Source organism: Balaenoptera acutorostrata, chromosome 7 (assembly GCF_949987535.1).
Source record: "Balaenoptera acutorostrata chromosome 7, mBalAcu1.1, whole genome shotgun sequence".
NCBI lineage: Eukaryota > Metazoa > Chordata > Mammalia > Artiodactyla > Balaenopteridae > Balaenoptera > Balaenoptera acutorostrata.
Window position 1 is genome coordinate 52,301,798 of NC_080070.1, and position 23,109 is coordinate 52,324,906.

General features: G+C 37.4%; 1 protein-coding gene and 1 long non-coding RNA gene across 2 annotated transcripts in view; one reads left to right on the forward strand and one right to left on the reverse strand.

Moving 5' to 3' along the window:
• LOC103004368 (uncharacterized) overlaps positions 1–23,109 on the reverse strand; it is a 93,559-nt gene that overhangs the window by 41,895 nt on the left and 28,555 nt on the right. The gene's annotated exons all lie outside the window — the stretch shown is intronic.
• Positions 1–23,109, forward strand: part of SPMIP4 (sperm microtubule inner protein 4) — a 36,678-nt gene that overhangs the window by 913 nt on the left and 12,656 nt on the right. The window contains 4 exon segments of the mRNA XM_007171505.2: positions 6,512–6,703; positions 14,516–14,587; positions 16,601–16,630; positions 22,334–22,515. Coding sequence (XP_007171567.2) covers positions 6,512–6,703; positions 14,516–14,587; positions 16,601–16,630; positions 22,334–22,515 — 476 coding nt within the window.

Genomic DNA, 23,109 nt, shown 5'->3' on the forward strand with positions numbered 1-23,109 from the left:
TTAAGAAAGTGGTCAAAAGGTACGAACACCCAGTTATGAAATAAATAAGTTATGGGGAGGTAACATACAGCATGGTGACTATAGTTAATAATACTGTATTGTATATTTGAGAGTTGCTAAGAGAAAAGATCTTAAAAGTTCTCATCATTAGAAAAAACTCTATGTATAGTGATGGATGGACTTATTGTGGTGATCATTTTGCAATATATACAAATATTGGATCATTATGTTGTACACCTGAAATTAATATAATGTTATACATCAATTATATTTCAATTGTTTTTTAAAAAAGAATTCGTTTCTTAACAAATCAGACAAGTCACCTGGCTTCAGTTTAAACACTTCCAAAATGGGACATCACTACCACATTAATGCACCTGATTGTTAGATCATTTTCTTTCTACTAAGAATATTTCCTCCTTCCATCTGCTGACCCTGGTTCTTCCCTCTAAAGCCATGCAAAATAAGAATAATCTGTTATCTTCAGGATAGCAGCCCTCAAGAGTTTAAAGATTCTTTTGGCTGTCTCTAAGTTCTCTTTGCCAGACGAACACTGGTTCTCAACAGACTTTACTCTTTCTTCTTGCATCGAGGCTTTCACTGTCTTGATCAGACTTCCATGGATCTATTCCAATTTGTAAACATATTCTTTATATGAAAAAATAAAAAGATAGCTTTTCCCCCTAATCAAAAACTAACACATTTCCATGTAAATAATATAGAAGTCATGGAAATCCACAAAGAAAACAAATTTTCCATTTTTCCAACCAAAGGAAAAATTATGAAATTAAAGCACAAGGAAGAAAACCTCTGTACTTCCTTTATCCAGAAACAATAACCGTTGTTAATATCTCAATATGTGTCCTCTCCAGTTTTTAAATTTAAAGATCATATTCAACATATTTTTTGTAAACTACTACTTTCACTTAATGAAAAGAAGTATTTTCATATTTGTGGGAAAGAGGGCTCAGCTCACTTCTACTGACTCAGCCCCTGCTGCACCTACTGTTACCTGATTCCCGAAAGTGGCTGTGAGCCCTAAATTCCTACTCAGCTCCGAGGACCATCAGATTAGACAGGGCTTCCCTGGAGTCAGAGGAAACCCTTAGCAGATGCTGTGTGATCTGGGGATGGGCAGTTGTCCCTGGATCAAAAGCAGCAATGTGAGGTTTTATATTTGGCTAAAAGGGATCTGAGTAGGAATTTAGCGCTGCCATGTCTGATTGAACTCACTATGCCCTCAAAAGCACTCATATAGGCATTTCACTGAAATTTTGATCCCCTCTACCTAAGTGGTCCTATGGTTGGTTAGTAATTGGCTCCAAAACCCTTTAACTGGCATGAAATCTAAGAGAAACATCTTTGAGAAAATATTGCTTTTCATTAACTGACTACAAAATTAAACACAGCATATATTCAATTACCTATAAACTATAATAAGGTATTATTCGAAGCAATATCTAGGTACAACCATGTTCCTAGCTCCTAATAAATAAAATTTGCTTTCCATTTTATTCCATGTGAACTTTTTCCTTTCATAGTCCCCAAATGGGAAAGCCAGGATGATCATGTATTCTCAGAACCCCTCCATTTAACTTCCTTTTAAAAAGCAGCTGGGCAGCTTACAGAAATAGAAGTTCTCTTTTCTCTCAGTGGTATTCCTCTGAACTGCTCTGGAAAATGTCATCAGGGTAATATTGGCAACTCTGCCTTATCAATGCTGAGGCTTACTTCTTACAGACCAGGTTCAGGGTCTGTAGCTCCCAGCTCAAACCTCACGGTATCTCAAAAACAAAACAAAACAATGAAAAACAAAATCTCCTGGCTTTTAGGGATTACCTTCATAATGGTAAGGATGAACGTGAGTCCTAGCATGTGTTAGCTCTCAGCAGCTTAATTTTCTAAACATGGATGTACTTAAGAGGATGATTTTTAAAAATATTATAATGTATTTTGAACTAACTTGGCAATTTTACAGAGATGCAAAATTATTTCCTCACATCCACCTATTTTTTTTCTTTCCAGAATAGGCAACACAGTCTAACTCCATTGTTACCCAGCATTGGCCTGACAACTGGGCACATCAAAATCACGTGAGGAGTGTTCTGAAAATACAGATTCCCAAGCTCTATCTGTAGATATTCTGACTCACTGGGTCTGAGTTGGGTCTTGGGAATCTGCATTTTTAGAAGTTTTTCAGCTTATTTTGAGAACCACTGGGCTAGCAGAAAGCACTGTAAACAAGAAGAAAACCAGGATTGCAGTTCTGGCTTACCCAGTGACCAAGGGCAAATTAATCTTTGTACTTCAGTTACTTTCTTCACTGGTATATTTTGGAACAATTATATTAGTCACTATTATGTATAATTACTTGCTCTCCTTTAAAAATATTAATAAGCAGGTGGTATTTTTTTGTATTTCTTCCATTGAAAATTTAAGAATGGCAGATACAGATACTCAAAATCACAGATGCCTACCTCCTTTTTCCATTCAGTTGACATCTCCTTACCTCTAGCAAGTTCCCTAGTCCATTAGGAAAATAAACATCAATTAAGGAAGTGTCTTGAGAATTGCTTAAGATTTAAATATAAGTTCCCATTTTTGTTTCTGGCTTCATCCCATTGCTTTCTGATTCCTGAATTTTTTTTTTTTTTGACTGTTAGCTTCCTGTCTAAAAATGTTTGTTCTAGGCTTTCCTTTAATCATGCCTTCCAATAATTACTGGCCAAATTCAACCCCTGAGTCAAAATTCTGTACAGTCACTCCAAAGCACGATATTGGTTCATCCATAGGGAATGTATCTTTCTCAAAAACAAGTAAACATTAATTTTATGTGGCTAAAGATTGCAGCACTAATAATTTATTGTTATTTGCTTTGAAGACATGTATCATTTAAGCTATGAAGTTATTTAATCCTAAAACTTCAATATTTAATTTAATTAGTTCCTTCTATAAATTCGGTTAATATTAAAGCTAGGGCTGGGCAGGGAATGTAAGACCCTAAAATGAAAGAGAAATATGACTTATTTTTGCTTTGCCTTTTATTTTAAATGGTTTCCTGACTTACTGGCTGTAGATGAATGCCAACCCAAATGACTGATTAACATATGCTACTGGCTCATCTTCCTAGGCTAGTGTAATATATGAGGGTCAGATGCTGAGAAATTAACTCATCTAATTTAAATGTAACTTTTAAAAACTTAGATATTAAAGCTTAGGTTGTCATTACTCAAATGTGTTTAAATATTTTTCACTTGTCATGCCCCCCAAACTGTGGCTGTTGATCACAGTCATAGATCATACCTCAGAGGTCTGAGAACTGAATACCTGCATCCCTTCTACAGCACCCCAAATCAGTGGTCACCAGATTCTCCTTCACTAGCTAATACAGCGGTTGACAGACTTCTTCTGTAAAGGACCAGATAGTAAATATTTCAGGCGCTATAGTCTCCGTCAAACTACTCAGCTCTGCTGTTGTAGGGTGAAAAGAGCCATAGACAATAGCCAGTATATAAATGAATGGTCATGGCTGCATTCCAATAAAATTTTACTTACAAAAATGGCAGTAGGTTGGATTTGGCCTGTGGGCCATAATTTGCCAATGCCTATCTAGTGCAACCCCTGTCTAGTGACTTTATGAGCTAATGCATTCCACGTATAAGACAGTCTCAAGTGTTACTCCTTCATTTCATTCAGCAAATATGTACAGGGGGATTACATTAAGCCAAGCGCTTTCCTGGTACAAACAAGAAAGCAGCTCTACAGTCCACACCTCTCTCTCTGAGCTCCCTTCCCATGTTTATAACTGGCTCCCCATTGCTCAGATGGTATAGTCCAAAGGGCCCATAAGGCTGTGCAGGATATTGTCCTTGTCTTCCTCTCTTGCTTCCCCTCTCACACAGCTCTACTGATATAACCCAAAATTCAACTCTGTCTTCTCAGCCCTTAAGATCCAGATAAGTTCCACTCAAATCTTTATTCTGTGCCTTCTGGAAATCCAAAGCCTTCCTCAAAATTTATCCAAATTCCCAGGATGGGGGTGGGGGGTTGGTCATTACTGACTTTGGGTTCCTGGTTCCACCTATACTGATTCTGTTCAACAACGTTTTGACCCAGGTGTGAAACTCAGTCATTTCTTAGGTTCCTCCAAAGACCCCAACCACACAGAGCACTTGTGAGCCTGGTAAATTTCACTAATCAGTTAGGGGTCAAAAGGAAGAATCATATCACACCATACAATACATAACTAAAAGCCCCTTATTAGCCATAGCTTATGTATTTTTAAAATTTCTTTAGCCCAGCTGTCACCAGAGTTCTCTCACTGGCTTTTCACCCAATGCAATCCCTTACCATCCTGCTGGCTTCTTTTCTTCCTCTCCCTTTACTTCCCTTTCCTCTCATCCTCCTCTCTCGAGAGCAAAAAACCAAATCCCTTCCACTGCAGAGCAGCTTAACAAATCTTGGGTTGCTTGAGTCCTTAGCAACACCCGTACTTGCAGAGTCTCTGTCTCTTTACCAAGCGACCTAACAAAATATTTTATAAAACAAGCAAGTCCTTCCCCAAGAAGGATTCTGGAGCCAACACTGTCAGGAATTTTCAATTCCATAACCTATCTAACCTCTAGGCCTTTTTACATGTTATTCCCCCCTGCCTAGGGTATTCCCTCTCTTGCACCTAGATAAGTCCTACTCATCCTTTAGAACTCATCCTAGACAATGATTCCCACAAGAATCCTTCCTCCAGAAGGGAATCCTGTTGGTCTTGCATCTATATGTACAGGAGGTATCCCAGACCACTTAAATCTAAGTTCAAGTCATGGACAGGTGCAAACTTGGGCAGAAGACGAGAGAGCTAGTTTATTCCTGACTCACTTTTAACATGAGAGGGAAGCCTTTTAAGGTCCCAGCTTATTGCGGAGATGGTGTCCTTTCAGTTCCTCACCTGGCTGATTTCTGTGCTCCTCACCCTGCAAAACCCTTAAAACAAAAATTCGCCAGAATCGGCACTGCCCTAAGGGCAAAAGTGGCTTCTGTGCTTGTTTACCTCTCTGGATTCCTGTTTTTCCTCTTATGGAGCCCTCGTATCCCTTTCTGTCTTATTAACAATGAGTTGTTTTTAAGAAGATGCTTTTCTTTTTTTTCTTTTCAGCATTTTGTTTTGTTTTGTCTTCTCCCAGCAAATCAAAACAGTCAAATAAAAAGAGAATTCAACTTCTCCAAGAAAATTTAACCCAAAGTACAATTGGTTCCCTTTCTAAGATTATCATGTCATTGTCTGCTCTCAAGGAAAACCACCTAATCAATGAATATTTGTTGAGCGCCATATATTTGCAAGGTACTATACTATATCCTGGGGATTCCGTGGTGAGTGTGCCAGAGTCCTTGTCTACAATGACCTGTCCTCTTTTTGCTGTGCTGTGGAAACTGTGATGAATCAATGTTCTTTGTTCTCTAGAACACTGTACTGTTCATCTTTTGGTGATAGATTACTGGTTTATTATAAAAGGATATAACTTAAGAACAGCCAGATGGAAGAGATGCATAGGGCAAGGTATGTGGGAAGGGGTGCAGAACTTACATGAGGTCTGAGGGCTCCACTGCCCCCCCATCTCCACATGTTCACCAACCCCAAAGCTGCTTTTTTAGCATTTTTAGTTATTTTCAGTGGGAAGGTTAGTCCAAATATTTCAGACTGCCATTAGTGGAAACTGGAAGACATTAAATCCTTCCTAATTAGGATGCAGATCTTTAGCCAGATATTCTTAAGAGTTTTGTGAGGCCTTCTCCCTAGCCTGAAGCTTTCATTCTGTGTCATAAGTTGCAGTCCAGGAAACAAATCAGTCTCTTTGGCCTTGCTCATTCACTCAGGCATGCATTCATTTAACAGACATCCATCCACTGAGTACTTCCTGTAAAAACATGGTTACAACAGTGAGTAAGTATCCTTGCCATTTACTCCCTTGTTAAGAAAGAACAGAGAAAGTCATCTGAACTACCAGTTTTCAACATCAAAGTAGCCCTACCAGCCAAATTTAGGAAACTTCTATGTCTCCAACCTACTGAATGGTACAGTTGTAAAGGGTGGGACTATTGGAGACCTGTTTTCTATGGAAGGTAACTGTTGAACAGAGCAGTGCATCTAAAACTTTAGCATGCAAAAGAATCATCTGGAGGGCTTGTTTAAAACAGATTACAGGGCTCCACCCCCTCCCCCCAAATTCTGATTCCTAGGTCTGGGATGGAGCCTGAGAATATGTATTTCTGACCAGCTCCTTCTCACTGTATCCTCACACGGTAGAAGGGCCTAGCAAGCCCTCGGGAGTCTCTCTTACAAGAGCGTTAGTCCCATTCATGAGGTCTCCTCATGACCTAGGCACTTCCTGAAGGTCCCACCTTCTTATACCGTCACACTGGGCATTAGGATTTAAACATATAAATTTGGGGGGACACAAACATTCAGACCATAGCATTCCACGCTGAAGCTATTTCAAAGGTCTCTCTTTTTCCCCAGGTATCAGGAATTAAGGGAGTCACTCCAGCGATGTAGGCTTCCGTGGGGCTTTGAAAGGGAATATGGTGGCATAATACCCGTTTCACTCCCTGAGGAACACAGGCCAAAATATGAACCTCCTTGTGTCATGGGCAAAGGACGCCAGCGTTATGGATTTGGTGGAGAAACCTGGCCAAGATAAATAAACTTTCAGTCCCTCACACAGAGGTCATTATTATTCGATTATCTATATTTCTATTGTGAGTCCTTTGTTAACTTAAATCTACTTCCAAATTTTTACTATTTATGAAAAGACACAGATGGGAACACTAATTATAAAATTTCTAATTGTGAAGTCAGTAAAAAGTATCTGTTATAAATGTCTTTGCTTTCCTTAGAGATGTTTAAGTATGTGATCAGAAATTTTGATTAATTTAATTCCCTTGCTAATCACATTTTATCTAAAACTAAATAGGAAGGCTCCTGAGAGAGATTAAATTAATTTTTTTTTTTTGGCTTGAGCAAATAGCTGGCCTAATTTTACAGATGTTCTTGACTTTCTTTTTTAAAAATATTTTTTATTAATTAATTTATGTATTTGGCTGCATCGGGTCTTAGTTGTGGCTCGCGGGCTCAGTAGTTGCCCCGCAGCATGTGGGATCTTAGTTCCCCGACCAGGGATGGAACCCATGTCCCCTGCATTGGAAGGCAGATTCTTAACCACTGGACCACCAGGGAAGTCACCCAGATGTTCTTAACTTTTGATTTCTAATTTGTTTATCAATTAGAATCTACTGGGCATTGTTTTCAAGTATTAAAATATTTCAGTCATCATTTATAAGTCTTAAAGTTACCCTTTCAGCAGCTTTATTCAAAGTACAGGTTAAAACTGAAGAGAAAGCACAAAAAAATTTTGAGCAGTAAATTAGATGTCACATTTACTACTAAGAAGTATGAAATTTACTCAAAGCAAAATCCATCGAACCTTCTCCACACAGAGCCTGGTTATTCCTGCTTTATCCAATCCTGGTTACCCAGTGTACTAACAATCTAGCTAACTAGATTAAAAGAAATAAATCAGGAAAGACAAGCCGCAGCTAGAGAGAAAAACAGTAACAATAGGGACATGTGGCAGCCTTATGAAAGCCTCAATAAACCAATAAAAAGTAGACAAAAAGTCCAATTGGAAAGATGCAAATATTGACACATTATAGACAGGACTTCAAGTTCATTAATTCATCCAACAGATTTGTTTAAGCCCCCACTCTCATGGAACTTACTTTCTAATATAATATAGATTTATGGTATCTTTGTAAAGTAGATATTGTTATCCTGGTTTTACAATAAATAGAGACCCAAGAGATTCATTACCTCTCCTTGGGTCAGACAACTATGAAGTTTCAGAATAGGGATTTGAGTCCAGATTTATTTAACTCCAAATTCCACATTCTTTTCATCTATTCATTCATTCACTTATTCTAGCTATTCATTTATTCAGTAATTTGAGTATAGCAAGCATTGGTCTAGAGATTAGGGGTATAGCTCCTTATACCCCCTAAGGGTATAAGGACAGCCCTGGTCCCCAAAATTTGTATATTAAAAAAATGCACAATATTCTAAAAGAATTAGAAGTATACTCACAGAATTCCAGTGTGTAAAAAGAAAGCAAAATACTAGCTTCTTAAGGGAAACCCAGCTTGAAAGCAGAGGTTTGTGTTTAGTATCTTATTGAATGCAGCCCTAGGATACTGGGAGAGGAATTATTTGTTCCAATTAAAATGTCAGCCATCCCTGATTCAGAAATGCAGGTTAATGTATTCGGATTCTCCTCACACCCTTTTATGTTAAATGTTATCATTTTGGCATATTTATCTCTTAAAAATATATTTAAGACAAAGTATAAATATCGTCTGATACAATGTAACTCACTTGGCAAACAACCACACAATAGGTTTTATCTTATTTCCTAACAGGGAATAACTTCTATCACAATATTTTTCTTTTTCCCCAAGAAGAGCCTTTTAAACAAACTAACAGAGTATTTTTCAGTTCTCTGATGGGTCAAGCCTCATCTGGCCCATGTAAAAGCTTGTTCTCATAACCACACCCTGTCACCTTCCCCGGAGGAGATTTTTGGTGGGTGTTGTGATACAACTCACCCCACTACCCGTGGGGAATAGGATCACAGAATATCCCACTCCTATTGCCTAAAAAATGAAACAAATACAAAATTTACCAGCAGCCCCCAAACAATAAAAGGATGCCATAAAATTATGCCATTAATTTTAATGTGCCAAGGAAAGATAATTCTGTGTAGTTTATTCCAGTTCCTAAGTGTTTCTCAAGACGGCATTTTGGGCAGGGCAGTTCTTTGTCGCACACATTGCAAGATATTTAGCATCTTTGGCCCTTTACCTATAAATACCGGTAGCATCTTGCATTCATTGTGACAACCAAAATGAAACCACCCACACATATTTTCAAACCCTCCCTGTAAGTGTTGGGAGTACAGGGGGAAGCCACACTATTGGTTGAGAGGCATTATACCTAACCCCACCCCTACATTCCAAATGCACATTGAGGCAAGGTGAGTCTACCAAATCTGCTAATTCTCCAATTTGAAGAGATTAAAAGATTGAGTAGATAATCCTATTAGAAAAGACAAAAAGCCTCAAGAGTAGAAGCCCCTATTTTAAAACAGCAGGATTTCAAGAGAGATGAAGTTCTGCAGAACGTGTGCTCCTCCGGAATGCAGTGATGACTTCAGGGAATGAGCAGAAGCCCTGGGTATGGGCACTTCCCTGACTGGAAGGAGTGGGGATTTTCCCCCGTAGAGGGAAAATTATTATTGTAGAACCAGTGTTCTACAATAATGTTATAAACCCTGGCAAAGTACAGATTATATAAACAACCAAAATGGGGAGATCAGGGAAAGGAAACAGAAGCAAGTGAAACTGGGTTTATCATCTTATCTTTCATGCCTGAGAGTCAATATTATCTAAAAAATGATGATTCCTAAATGTTTCAAAAACTTTTTCTTAAATTTCTAAAATATCTGTATAAAATTATATCTATGTAATAAAGAGATATTTATCTATAGTTCAGGAATTCCTTCAGGTTTACCTTTTCATCTGTTAGATGCTAATAAAATTAAAAATTTTTAGGGAATTCCCTGGTGGTCCAGTGGTTAGGACTCCATGCTGTCACTGCTGAGGGCCCAGGTTCAATCCCTGTCGGGGAACTAATATCCCGTAATCCAAATGGCACGGCCAGAAAACAAAAAAAAAAAAATGTAATTTTCTTTTAGAAATTGCATGAACTTTGATCCAATTCTTGAAATTTTAGTTCTGACTAGAGCTGTCCATCTCTCCATTCTTTACTTCTTTACGTCTATTTTTTAGAGAGATATCTAGAATCATGTTCTACATGAGGTTACTTGTGCTTTTTTTGTACTTACTGAAACGTTTATAATAAGGATGTGCCATTTCCATAAAAATAAGAAAAGAGCTTTTTTAAACAGCAGCATTAATCAAGAACTTTTATATACCACACATTGTGCTAAGTGTTTTATAGACATTATCTCATTTAGACCAAATTACATTTGCTCTTTTTAAAGTTCATGTTTCTAATAAAACTACTTTTGTTCTTTTTTTTTTTTTAATATTTTTTTCTGCCCCTTTCTCTCACTCCTCTTTTTTTTAAATGAACTTTTTAAATTAATTAATTAATGTATTTATTTTTGGCTGCGTCGGGTGTTCGTTGCTGCTCGTGGGCTTTCTCTAGCGGCGAGCGGGGGCTACTCTTTGTTGCAGTGTGCGGGCTTCTCATTTTGATGACTTCTCTTGTTGCAGAGCACGAGCTCTAGGCATGCGGGCTTCAGTAGTTGTGGCATGCGGGCTCAGTAGTTGTAGCTTGTGAGCTCTAGAGCACAGGCTCAGTAGTTGTGGCGCACAGGCTTAGTTGCTCCGCGGCATGTGGGATCTTCCCAGACCAGGGCTCGAACCCATGTCCCCTGCATTGGCAGGCAGATTCCTAACCACTGCACCACCAGGGAAGTCCCTTTTTTTAATTAAATGTTAATTGTACAACTTATTCATTTGTATGCATTAGGATTTTTAGTTGCAAATAACAGAATCCATTCTGGCTCATTTAAGAAGAGGTTATTAGAGGATAACAGGTTAACTCACAAAACTGTAGGAGGGCTAGAGAAATAGGCTAATTGCTAAGCTTCCAGAAATAATAGCCAGACTCATTCCCAGGACTGGCCTCATCCAGGGAAGTGCCTCTGCTAAAAGTGGACACCTCTGATTCTACCTTATGAGCAATATGGATGCCCCACTTGAAGCCTGTGTTCTGAGGCTACTCACATTCAAAGTCTAGTGCAGATGTGGATGACAGCAGAACTTAGGGTACACATTTGCACCCTGGTTGCTAGGGAGGCTGGGAAGTGGATTTTCTGGATGCTACCTAGGGAAGTGGGGTGTTCAAAATGTGGGAAACTAGCAAAATGTACAGAGGATATGGTAAAGATGTTAGATAGCCATCAGTGCCAGCTGACTGTCACTTTAAACAACAGCAGCAACAACAGTAACGTGCTTTTCTATTGAACAAGTGGTCCATGGACCAGCAGCATTAGCATCACCTAGGAAATGGTGAATGCAAAATCTAGGACCCCACCCCAGATTTACTGAAACAGAATATGCATTTTAATAAAATAGCTCAGGTAATTCTAACGTGCAGCAAAGTTTGAGAATTGCTGCTCCAGTGTAAGAAAATGCAACATTTTTCATACAAATGAAAATGCACTCACCTCCCCAAAAGGGGAGCTCCAAAGTCTCATCAGTTCCTGCATCTAGCTCCAAGTCCAGGATCACTTGGTGATGGTCACTCCTCTCTATTTCAGTCATAATATTGTCCTGATAGTCAGTCCACATTTAGGCATTAAATAAAGTAAACCATCGCCAACACACCCTATATGAAATAATAAGGAAAAGGGAGACAAAATAAAGAAAAGTTTTATATATATATATGTATATACATATATATATGTATGTATACAGGACATAGCAAGGAAGGAAATATGGGAAGTGACTGCAGTCTACAGCTGGTCATGAGGCTATTATTGGTGTTATAATTTCCTTCCTCCACTACCCATTTCAAGTTCCCTTGCCCTTAGCTGGTAGGAATTCATTACCTTGTGGGGCAGCCCCAAATTTGTTCCTGAGAGATCTAAGCTCTTAGTGGTTCTGCCTGTGTGCAGTAATAGAATACTACAGTATTCTATTAATTTTATGCCACTGGAAGCTATGCTAGGAGGTGTCCAAAAGATGCTTTAGGTTCTAGAAATACTCCTTTCCCCCAGCATGGTATAGCAGCAATCCTCTTACCCTTGATATTTAGGATCATCCTAGCCTACTTGGAATAATTCTTTCTTGGCTGTTTTCTCCAGAATCATAAGGAGCCCCAGATTACGACCTCATCAGTTCAGCTTCCAGTTCAATGGGACCATTGTTGTGTCGTCTGATGGAAGCATTTCTCCCTTGACCTCTAAACCAGCAAAGCCCAAGGTGGCTGGGGAGGAAGTAAAGATTTCCTCGAGTGTAATAATAAGAGTGAGAGGCATCACTCCCACTTCCCCCCATTACTTTTTAGACCATGCATTCTGGCTATGGGGGAAACTATTTATTGGTCACCGCTTCACAGCATGTGCCACACTCCAGGATAACATTCAGCCATAGCTGAATTGTCAATAGGCTATGCTACCATTCTGTAAATATGACAAGGCCAGTGAACCCTTAAATTCAACCACTGCCTTATTTTTTTTGTGATAAATTGAGTTCCTTAGTCAAGAGTAATATTGTTTAAGATGGCATGCAGTGAATAAGGCATTCAGTTACATTCCACTGATGATGTAACTGGCAGAAGTGGAGTGAGGAGGAAAGGGAAATCCATAATTAGAAGTGTCCTGTGAGGATAAATCATCTTTCAAGATGGAAGGGGTTCAATGTAATCAGCCTCCCACCAGCTGGCTGACCAGTACACCCAGAGAGATTTTTCTCTATGAATTACTTAGGGTTGGTAACTTCTGCTGGTAAACTCACATGTGGCCAGGTCAGTTTTGATGAGGTCATGTTGCTGAGTCCATAAATAAGAACTTCTGCCCCTGCCCCCATGATAATTTAGTTTATGAAGCCACTGAGCAAGCACCAGGGTGACTGGAGAAAGCCTGGCTGATGCCCACAGACTTGATCATATTATCCACCTAATTACGAACATCCTCAATGTGGGGTTCTGTTGCTGAGCATTCTCGTGGGGTATGAATAACCCTCATACTTTAGGGCCAATCTCAAAGGCTGAGAAAGCAAGTTTTTTGGAATCTACATTGGGTAGATGAGATGCAGCGTGGGTGTTCAAAAGATATTGAGCAGCGAGGAACAGTTCAGCACTACAATATATATTAAAACATCACAAGCACCAAGAGTGAAGGCTAATGTAAACTATGGACTTCAGGTGATAATGATGTGTCAGTGGAGGTTCATCAGTCCTAGCAAAGGTACCACTCTGGTGGGAGATGTTGATAATGGGGGAGGCTAAGCATGTGCAGGGTAAAGGGTGTTTGGGAATCTCTCTACCTTCCTCTCAACTTTGTTGTGAACCTAAAACTGCAATCTAAAGATTGTAAATACAATCTATCTCATTCTTTTTAATTTCTCACAGTGTTCCACATTATGGATGCATCAGATTATTTAGCCATTCTTGTATTTTCTTTTTCTTTTTTTCTTTTGTATTAACTGAATGTAATAAATATCTTTGTACAGGCCTCCTTGAGTTCAATACACAAATGAATGTTTCTCTAGGGAAAATCCTAAGTCAAAGTTATGGGTCACAATATATGAATATTTTTAATTTTAGTAGATATAGCCCAAATACTTTATATTCTCATGGTAGTATCTAAAAGTATCCATTTCACCATACTATTGGCCAATTGTATTATATTATCAAACTGTATAATTTTTGCCTATCTAATGAATAAAAATGTTATCATGGTTATCAGAATGCATTTCTATGATTAGGTTAAGTACTTTTTTTCTTACATTTATGTTTTCTTATGTATGACCGTTTATATTTCCTTTTCTGTTCTTATTCTTTGCCCATTTTTATTCTTTGTCTTTTAGTTATAGATTCTTATTGGTTCTTTATGTTCTGAATATTAATCCCTTATGTATCTTTATTGTAAACATTTCTTCCAATCTTTGTTTTATTTGAGCTTTTTTATGCTGTCTTGTCTTGAGAAGTTTTTCACTTGATGTTATCAAACTTCCTTTTGATTTCTGACTTTTTTAAAATCTTATTTAAAATGTTTTCCCTACCACCAAGAAAAAAACATATTCTTGTATATTTTCTTTTAATATTTGTATGCTTTTCCCTAATTCTTTAGATTTTTAATCCATCTGAAATTATCTCTGTGAGTAATATGAAATAAAAATCTTTTTTTCCAAATGGCTAGTGAATTTTTCCTGCATTGTTTATTTATTTATTTTTTTATAAAGAGCTTTCTTATTTTGATTAATTAATTAATTTATTTATTTTTGGCTGTGTTGGGTCTTCCTTTCTGTGCGAGGGCTTTCTCTAGTTGTGGCAAGCGGGGGCCACTCTTCATCGCGGTGTGTGGGCCTCTCACTATCGCGGCCTCTCTTGTTGCGGAGCACAGGCTCCAGACACGCAGGCTCAGTAGTTGTGGCTTACGGGCCCAGTTGCTCCGCGGCATGTGGGATCTTCCCAGACCAGGGCTCGAACCCGTGTCCCCTGCATTGGCAGGCAGATTCTCAACCACTGCGCCACCAGGGAAGCCCCTGCATTGTTTATTGAAAAGTAAACTCTTTCCACTGATTTAAAATGCCACCTGTTCATATACTGAATTACCATATATACATGGTTGTATTAGTCTATTTTTATCTTTTACTATCTCACCATTACACTGTGTTATTAAAAAGATGTTCAATTTAATCTTTTCTTTCTTTTCAGAAAGCTTCCTCTTGAACAATTTTATTATTTGTCACAGAACAAAAAAAGTGACGTCTATGGAAATGATTCTTTGTAAGTTTGAGGTTTCTTTTACTTATATGAGATCAAATAACATTTTCAAGTGGAAATGAGTTATATGCAAAATAAAAAAGCTCCTAAGTGGGAACTTATAGAAAAACAAGTGTTCCTTTTTTTTCAATAGAGATAATTGAATATAGAAACCAAGACCAAAACAACAAAAATAAAACAAATAGACTAAAATCCACTAACAGTTTGTTGCATTTAAGCAAAGAAAAAAGTAGGAAATATGGAATAGTAATGTTTGAAAAGATTCATACAGATCATCTTGGCCCATTTCCCTGCCTTTGACCTAGTTATTCAATCTAATAAGAATCTGTTACGTTTCTTAAAAGGTTCATAGAAAAAGCCCCAGTGCCCTCAACAAAATTTTTAATCAGAATTTTATGAGAGAGGTTTGTTATGACAATCTACAAATAACTCTTAATAAAATTACTCCCTAAGTCTCTTTTTTGGATAAGGAATACTTAATTTACCCTTTGTTTAGAGGAATTATTTTCTACTATATTGTTTTTTGCTCTTTGAAATAGTTTGTTGTATATATTACAAAGGCATACTTTTAAATTTTCAGATAAAAATAAAACACCAACAGCACTGAAGTAAAAATGAAAACATTAGTTTTTACCTTTGTTAGAATTGTTAGGAATCTGTTTGTAGGTAAGAAGTTAATATAGAGTTCAGCCACAAGAGGGAGCCAAAAAGACATGAAATTTGTGGTTGCTGGGCCTTGTATATCCCTTCGGGATTAGTAAACTGAAAAGTATTAGAGTGACAGTAAAATCATGGATAGGTTCAGGTCAAGGAATTGCTGTCTCTGAGCATTTTTTATTTTCATTTTATCCTTTCAAACTTTGAATTTTTAAGAAAGCTTTTCTTTTTTAATTTTTATTCTTATTTTTCCATTTTAAAAAATTATAGTTCATTTACAATGTTGTATTAGTTTCAAGTGTACAGCAAAGTGATTCAGTTATACATATATATATGTGTATATATGTATAATTTTATCCATGTTGAATCAAGTCAATTTTAGGCATGTACTTGTCAATATCAGCTAAATTTGTCACATGAGAAAAAATTTAGATGCTGATTTAATGTTTCATATATAATAGCCAATCTGGTAACTCTAGATCTCATAGATTCTTATAGTCATTGCTTCCCATTCCCCTACTCAACCAGAAATATAACTGGAAAACATGCTTTTTTTTTTTTTAGTTCCAACAAACTTAGAGTCCAAATAAATAAAGATATAAACCTTTTAAGGTTCACATGAATTGTCTGTTTATAATACATTATGGATTAATAAAATTACATGGCTTATGTACCACTTTCTAAACAGAGAAACATATAAAAAAGCAAACAGTATATTCAATTTTACTGCCTTTACTATTAACTGATAACAGTCAGTTCATTTTTCATAACTGAAATATTTCAGAAATATTTGCATAGGCTGAAACTAATTGCTGAAATCCATTGAAAGCAGATGACAATCCTTCTCTAGTGTGGACTTTGTCCCTGGGCTGCATTGTTATTTCTTGGCATGTAGGGCTCAGAGTAATTAGTAAGTACACAACCTTCGAATGAAGTGATTCAGAAAAGGCATGCCTCTCGGAACTTGTTAATTTTTGTTCTAGCCTCTCTGCAACTGGGCAACATTTACTATCATGAGAGATGAGCAATCCTGGGCAAAGGGACAAAGCACACACCGTACTTATATATTTTCTCCAACCAGGCCACACTCAGATCACTTTAGGTCGTGTAATTGTACCCCATGCATGGTGTCAGGCTACCTCAGAACACTTAATGGTGCTCTGCCTATGAGAGTGAACGTCAGTAAGAACCAGAGCTCTATTATCATTAGAAGAAGTTAGAAATGCAAAATCATTATCTTAAAGACACTGTAGTTTGCAAATGGGATACATCTTTATTCTTAAGCAAGTTTCTAACAGGAATGTAAGCTTTAAAAAGTCCTTAATATAAATTAGGGTTTGTTTCCTGTTTTTATTCTAGGATGCCCACACCATCTAATTCAACAGTAGGGTAACTAGACAACTATATTTTCCTTCCCTGTTATAATCAAGAAAAAAATATTGGCCATCTGTATATCTCAGACAGTGTGAGGACAAGTGAGACTTTTCACAGAAGTTTTTTTTTTTTTAAACAAGCAGGAGAAGAGGCTGGTACAAGTCCAAAGTAACAGTATTACTGATTTCCCCCAATTATATTCCCTGCTAATCTTTTTTTTAATAAACTTTTAAATTTAGTACTATTTTCGATTTACACAATTACTGGGAAAATAGTACAGAGTTCCTATTTACCTCATATCCAGTTTCCCCTATTATTAACATCTTACATTAGTACGGTACCTTTGTCACATTAATGAGCCAATACTCATGCATTAGTATTATTCAGATTTCCTCAGGTTTTCCCCAATATCCTTTTTCTGTTCTGGGATCCCATCCAGGACACCACATTACATTTAGTAGTCATGTCTCCTTAGGCTCCTTTTGGCTGTGACAGTTTATCAGACTTTCCTTTCTTTCTTTTTTTTTTTTTTTTTTAATTACCTCAATAGTCTGAGGATTATCTGTCAGATATTTTGTAGAATGTCCCCCAATTAGGATTTGTCTGGTGTTTTTCTCATGATTAGACTGGAGTAGTGTGTTTTGGGGATGAAGACCACAGAGGTCAACTACCATTTTCATCACATCCTATCAAAAGTATACATGCTATCAACATAACATCACTGTTGACACTAACCTTGATTACCTAGCCGAGGTAGTATTTACCAGTTTCCCCCAGTGTGCAGTTAACCTTTTTTTCTCCTTTTTCCATCCTGTACTCTTTAGAAGAAAGTCACTGTGTGCAGCCCACATTTAAAAGTCTGGAATTATACTCCACCTTCTTGAGGGCAGAGTACCAACATAAATTATTTGGTATTCTTTTATAAGGGAAATGTGTGTGTTCTCCCTCATTTACTTATTTAATCACTTATTTATATCAGTATGGATTCATGGATTTTATTTCGTACTTTGATACTTTAGTAGTAGTCCTGTACTACTTCGTTAATTTTGTAACTCAAATTGACCATTGAGGGCTCTTTCAGTTGGCTCCTATATCCACACCCTTATCATTGTGGGGTTTTGTGTATAAGGGATTTTTTTTGGTTTTTTGTTTGTTTTTGAGTACTTCATCACTTATCACTGTGGGGTTTTTTTCTTTCTTTCTTTCGTTTTTCCTTTTAGCACTTTCTTACTTTCTGGCACTACAAGATGCTCCAGGCTCATCTTATATATGTCCTGCCCCAGCCCTAGAACCAGCCATTTCTCCAAGGAGCGCAGCTCCTTCCACTGGAGAAATGGTATGAGAATCCACGATCTGAGTACTAGGTGTGCCTGATACTACTGGAGTCCCTGTCAATCTTAACCAGAAATGCTAAGCTGGCATTTAAAAACTGTGTTTCAATTAAAGCAAAGATCTGCTCAAAAGGCTGTTAAAATTAAAGTCTAGTTTGTTTGGGGTTCTTTTTTAAAAAGCAACTATGTGAAGACCTTTGTTTTGGACTTTTCAAATTCTCTTTGTAGCGACATGAAAAGTAAAGCCCTTTTTGTTGTTTCTTTTTTTTTCTCGGATCACCTTTCTGCTTGTAGCCTGATAAGTTCCAAAGTCTCTTCCTTTGACCTCAACTCCTCAAACATCCCCTTGGAAGAGCCATGTAAGATTTTGATAAAAATCTTGGTAGACCTGCTCAACAGGGAAGATTGAGTTCAGAGACAGCCCATGCCTCTAACTGAATGATTCAAAGAGAAACTGAATTCCTTTTAAATGTGTATGTAGTTAAGTGAGTGTTTGATATTCTGCCTTTTCCTAATTATTTCTTCTCTATTTAGGGACTCAAAATGAAAAGTAATATTTATAAATCATTTAATATAACAGGAATATAATATAATTATTTTCTACATAGTCTTAATTTAAAGGAATAAATATACATTCTGGTCATTGTACTCAAAACTTGAATGGGTTACAACTTGAAAATTTAGTTGAAGGTATAATTTGCAATTTTTTTAACAAACAAAAATAACCTTTGCAATATATACAGGATATTAAATTAAATTTCATAATGTAATAGACACAAGACATGCGGAGTCCATAGCTTTCAGGTCTTAAAAGTAAAAAACATTTTCCTAAATCATTACCAGCTATAACTTAATGCTATTTGCTAGGAAATATACATTTCTAGAATCTGAGGGGAAAAATAAGTTATAAGAATTAATTGGGGCCTCTCCCTATCTTCCTAACTCCCACCTTTACCCCTTCTACACAAAGTGAAAATCCAGGACACAGACAAAACCAGAAGATCCCAAGAACTACCGATATACATTTTGCAGATTTACTTCCTATCAAGGGGATCAATCCCCAGAAAGAAATAGCTTATTGAATCCTCATGGTTCTTTTTTTGTGATTTAACATGCTCTTGGCCTTTAGAACTTATTTTCTAAATTAACAAGTTAATCTCTACTTTTTGGTGTCTCTGTAACAAAAACAAGATATAATGAAAACAAATGTAATGGCTTTTGTTCAGGAAGTTCTTACCAACATCAAATTAGTAAAACATGGGGTCACCTTGCCCTGAACTCTGGCCTGGGGCTAAATGCATATCAGCAGGTTATTCTCTGTAGATAAAGCAGTTAGCACAGGGCCTGGCACATAAGTGCTTTATTAGCATCATAGTTACTGTTGTAGTTAACATTTAAAGGCAATGTCCTCTGAGTATAATTCCTGCCCAAGCAGCAGTTACAGTGTCTGAGGACCTTCCCAGATTACCTACTGAGATATTTTCTAGGGACAGTGGGCAGACATGACCGTTTTGTGAAGTACTCGTACCACATTTCCTTAAACCGCATCAAGTCCATGGGAAAAGGTATCAGAAGTTCGAAATTTAATCCCACTGATTCCACATAACTACTGATTCTTACACCTTAAATCAACCTGGCACATACTGGGAAGAACCCAAGGGAATCAAAATGAATTTTCTGCCCAGAAAAAGTTAATTAGCACTAAGACAATCTTTGCATTCGATTTACTCCATTAGCCATTCTTTCTAGTGTGTTTTATGACTCAGTGTCTCCTGGCTATTGGACAATATTGGAAGCCCAGCCTTTCTCATTCATTCCTCACCGTCCCTAGGGTTTCTTTCTTCCCTGCTTCCTGACTGCTCTACCTGAAGGTGAATGAGGCAAGCCTCCAAGGCTTTGCACGTGCAAGACCTCCCTTAGAACATGGGTTTTACTAGACCACAGGAAACTCCATCCTTTCCTGACTCAAGTAGACTGGACACTCTCCATGAGCACAGACATGTTCGTTCCTGCTTTATTCACACAAACAGTTTGCTCAAACTATAAAAATGCTCACTTATTTTCAAACAGATTGTTAAGAGGAAATAATTTCCTCTCACAAAGGGGGGTTAGTTCACCATAGAATCCATTGAATTGGACACTGGAAATATTTATTTAGAACAAATGAAAATCATTGTGTAGCATATAAAATGAAGTACCGCCAGTATTGCTTCAATGAAAGAGCAGTCACTACACCAGTGTTTTCATGACTCCCGGGGACATCAGTCAGTTGGAATTCAGGAATGCCCTGATTCTGTGTTCTCCTGTCATCACAGAATTGACAACCTTATATTCAATACCTTGTACCAAGCTGTCTAGTACTTGATGTGGCACTTTTTAAGCAAAGTAAATAAACTGGAAAAGTGTTTAGTGACTAGTGGTAAAATAATGCTATACCCAATTCAAAAATGTGTTCAAGTGACAAGAGCAAGAAAACCGAATCACTTTACACAAAAACAAAAAGAGCTGACTGGCCTCAGAAATGACTTTTGCCTGGAGTCCAGGCTTTTTCTCTTACAAATCAATCTTAACTTCTTGTGGCGTCTGTAAGAGACCAGGAACTTGCTAAGAATCTTGAACTGCGAGGTATTTCAGAGAGCCCACCAAGATGCCAAGGCTGCTAAATTCAGTACAGATTTGCATCAGCGTCATGAGAACACATGGCCAAACCAACCAAAAATGACTGGGATTGAAAAATATCATATGATGGAAAAGCAATGAGACATTTAAAAATATGTTTCTTATAGAAATTATTCTCATTATTTCATAGTCACACCATCCATAGTGACTTGTAGAAGCTATTATATAAACTCTGCCAATACTTAGATGGGTAATAGTGAAAGAAAAATTTCTGTAACAAGACCCTAACATGAACATTTACGGCATAACCTGTACATTTATTTTGGCCTGGTAAATACAGACATTACACAGCTTTCCCATAGCTTCTGTGGGCTCTTATTGTGAGCACGAGGAATGCAGTTCATCTTTGAAACCCTTTCTCTAGCTCTTCTCCTTTAAGAGCCCAGAGCACCTGTACTCCTGGTGTGTGTTTCCTGTTCACTGCTTGCATGTGCTCTGTTGGAAGTCTGAATTCTCTCTGGTTGTATTTGCTGGGGGAAAAAAAACACACAGAAATTTACTGTCTCACAGTTCTGGAGGCTAGAAATTCAAGATGAAGGTTTCAGCCAAGTTGGTTCGTTCTGAGAGCTGTGAGACACCCTGTTTCATGCCTCTCCCCTGACTTCTAGCAGTTTGCTGGTAATCTTGGGTGTTCCTTGGCTCACAGATGCATCACCCTGACCTACCTTCATCTTCACATGGCATTCTCCCTGTGTGCGTCTGTGTCCAAATTTCTCTTTCTTATAAGGATACCAGTCATATTGGATTAGGGGTTCACCTTATTCCAGTATGACCTCATACTAACTAATTACATCTGCAATCACCCTCTTTCCACATAAGGTCACATTTTGAGGTACTGTATGTTACAACTTCAACATATACATTTTTTTGGTGGAGGGACATAATTCACCCACTAACACTGGTCTTGGATTTTTTACTTTATTTTCTAATTATATATAACATTTCTCTATTCCATGGACTTCCTAATCTTGATTCTCTTCTAATTTAGACAGCTCTCACACAGATTTTTTTTAAACCTCTCCTAGTTCTTTTTAAGAACTCTGCTAGTTCTTCAAATGATAGGAAAATTGTATCCCCATGGCCTTTTTAAATCGTTGGGGTTTTTTTCCTTTCAGTATATGAGCTATTTTTGGCTTTTTGACTTCTAAACAGTACTTACTGTGTACACTGTGTACATAAACAGGTGGCATATTTTGTTGATTGAGTGCTTAAAGAAACAGATGGCCTGGTTTAAAGTTTAGTCCAAGATGGTAAGGGATCATTTTGCACACTGAAATTGAATGCCTAACAGGATTCCATAAAATAAAGTACTGGGATCCTCTAAAAACAAGGGGCAGGAATGGAAAGCAACTAGAAATTCCTCCTGTAATGTTCCAAAAACTACAAAATTCATATATCTTCCACTTCATATTTTTATATCAGTTGCAAAAGTTATGCACTGATAAAGAATTCAGTATGATTTATTTTAAAAATAAAACTTATTTTTAATTTATCTAGAAAAATTAAGAAAATTTCATATGTTTTATGGTATCTATTCCACCAGAATGCTAATTCCATGAGTATAGGGACTTTGACTCACTGTCATATCTCAGGGATTAGAACAATACCTGCCACAAAGAAAGGGTCCCAATAAATATTTGATGATTAAGTTGTTTCAGTTGTACTTCTTTGTATTCTGTTTTGTTTTGTTGGCTCAACTAAATCTCAGAGAAATCTGCTGCCCGTACCCGCCTGAACACCTCTACCACACACATAGCTCTAGCGGAGCCATGTTCCCGATGTCTCCATCACCTGAGGGTCTCTACACTGGCGTTAAAGCCCAAAGCCAACAGCCACTTCCTCCCACTGTGCCAGCAAGGCCTTATGGTGCAGCAGTTTTGAAGACAAGAGGTAAAATGTGATTTGAAATCAGAACAGCATTAATTCTTTTTATATTTGGAGTTTATTCAATAATAAAATTAAAGAAAGGACCCCGTCACAGACCAATGAAATCAGATTCTCTGCAGATGCCCTTTTCTTCTTTAGACAGAGCTTCCCATGATAGAACCAGAAACCAAATGTTGTAGAATTAGTTGTTTTTATTCTACTTGTATTTTCAATTTTTATTTCCTTACCATTCTCTCTATGGTTTTAGCTTTTAAAAATTCCATCCTAGCTCAAGTGATCAGCACAAAGGTCAATGTTTGGTTCAGAGCATCAGAGTCTAGACATGGGTGTAGCTGTTGTGATAAAACTGAAAAGATCATCATTGAAATAAGACTCAGGAAGTAATGAGAACAATTTGATCAATTCCTCTTAACACCTTGGAGTGTCTTTTCATGGATGCGAACCCTGGGGTCTTCCCAGGTATGTTTCATTAGAGAGGATGGTAAGCTCATACACTAGCCATCAATTCCATCCCACACTAGACACCTCAAAACAGAGAAGAAACCTGTGGAGAAAGACAAGATACTAGAGGGAAGATAACTGAAGGTGACAGAAGAG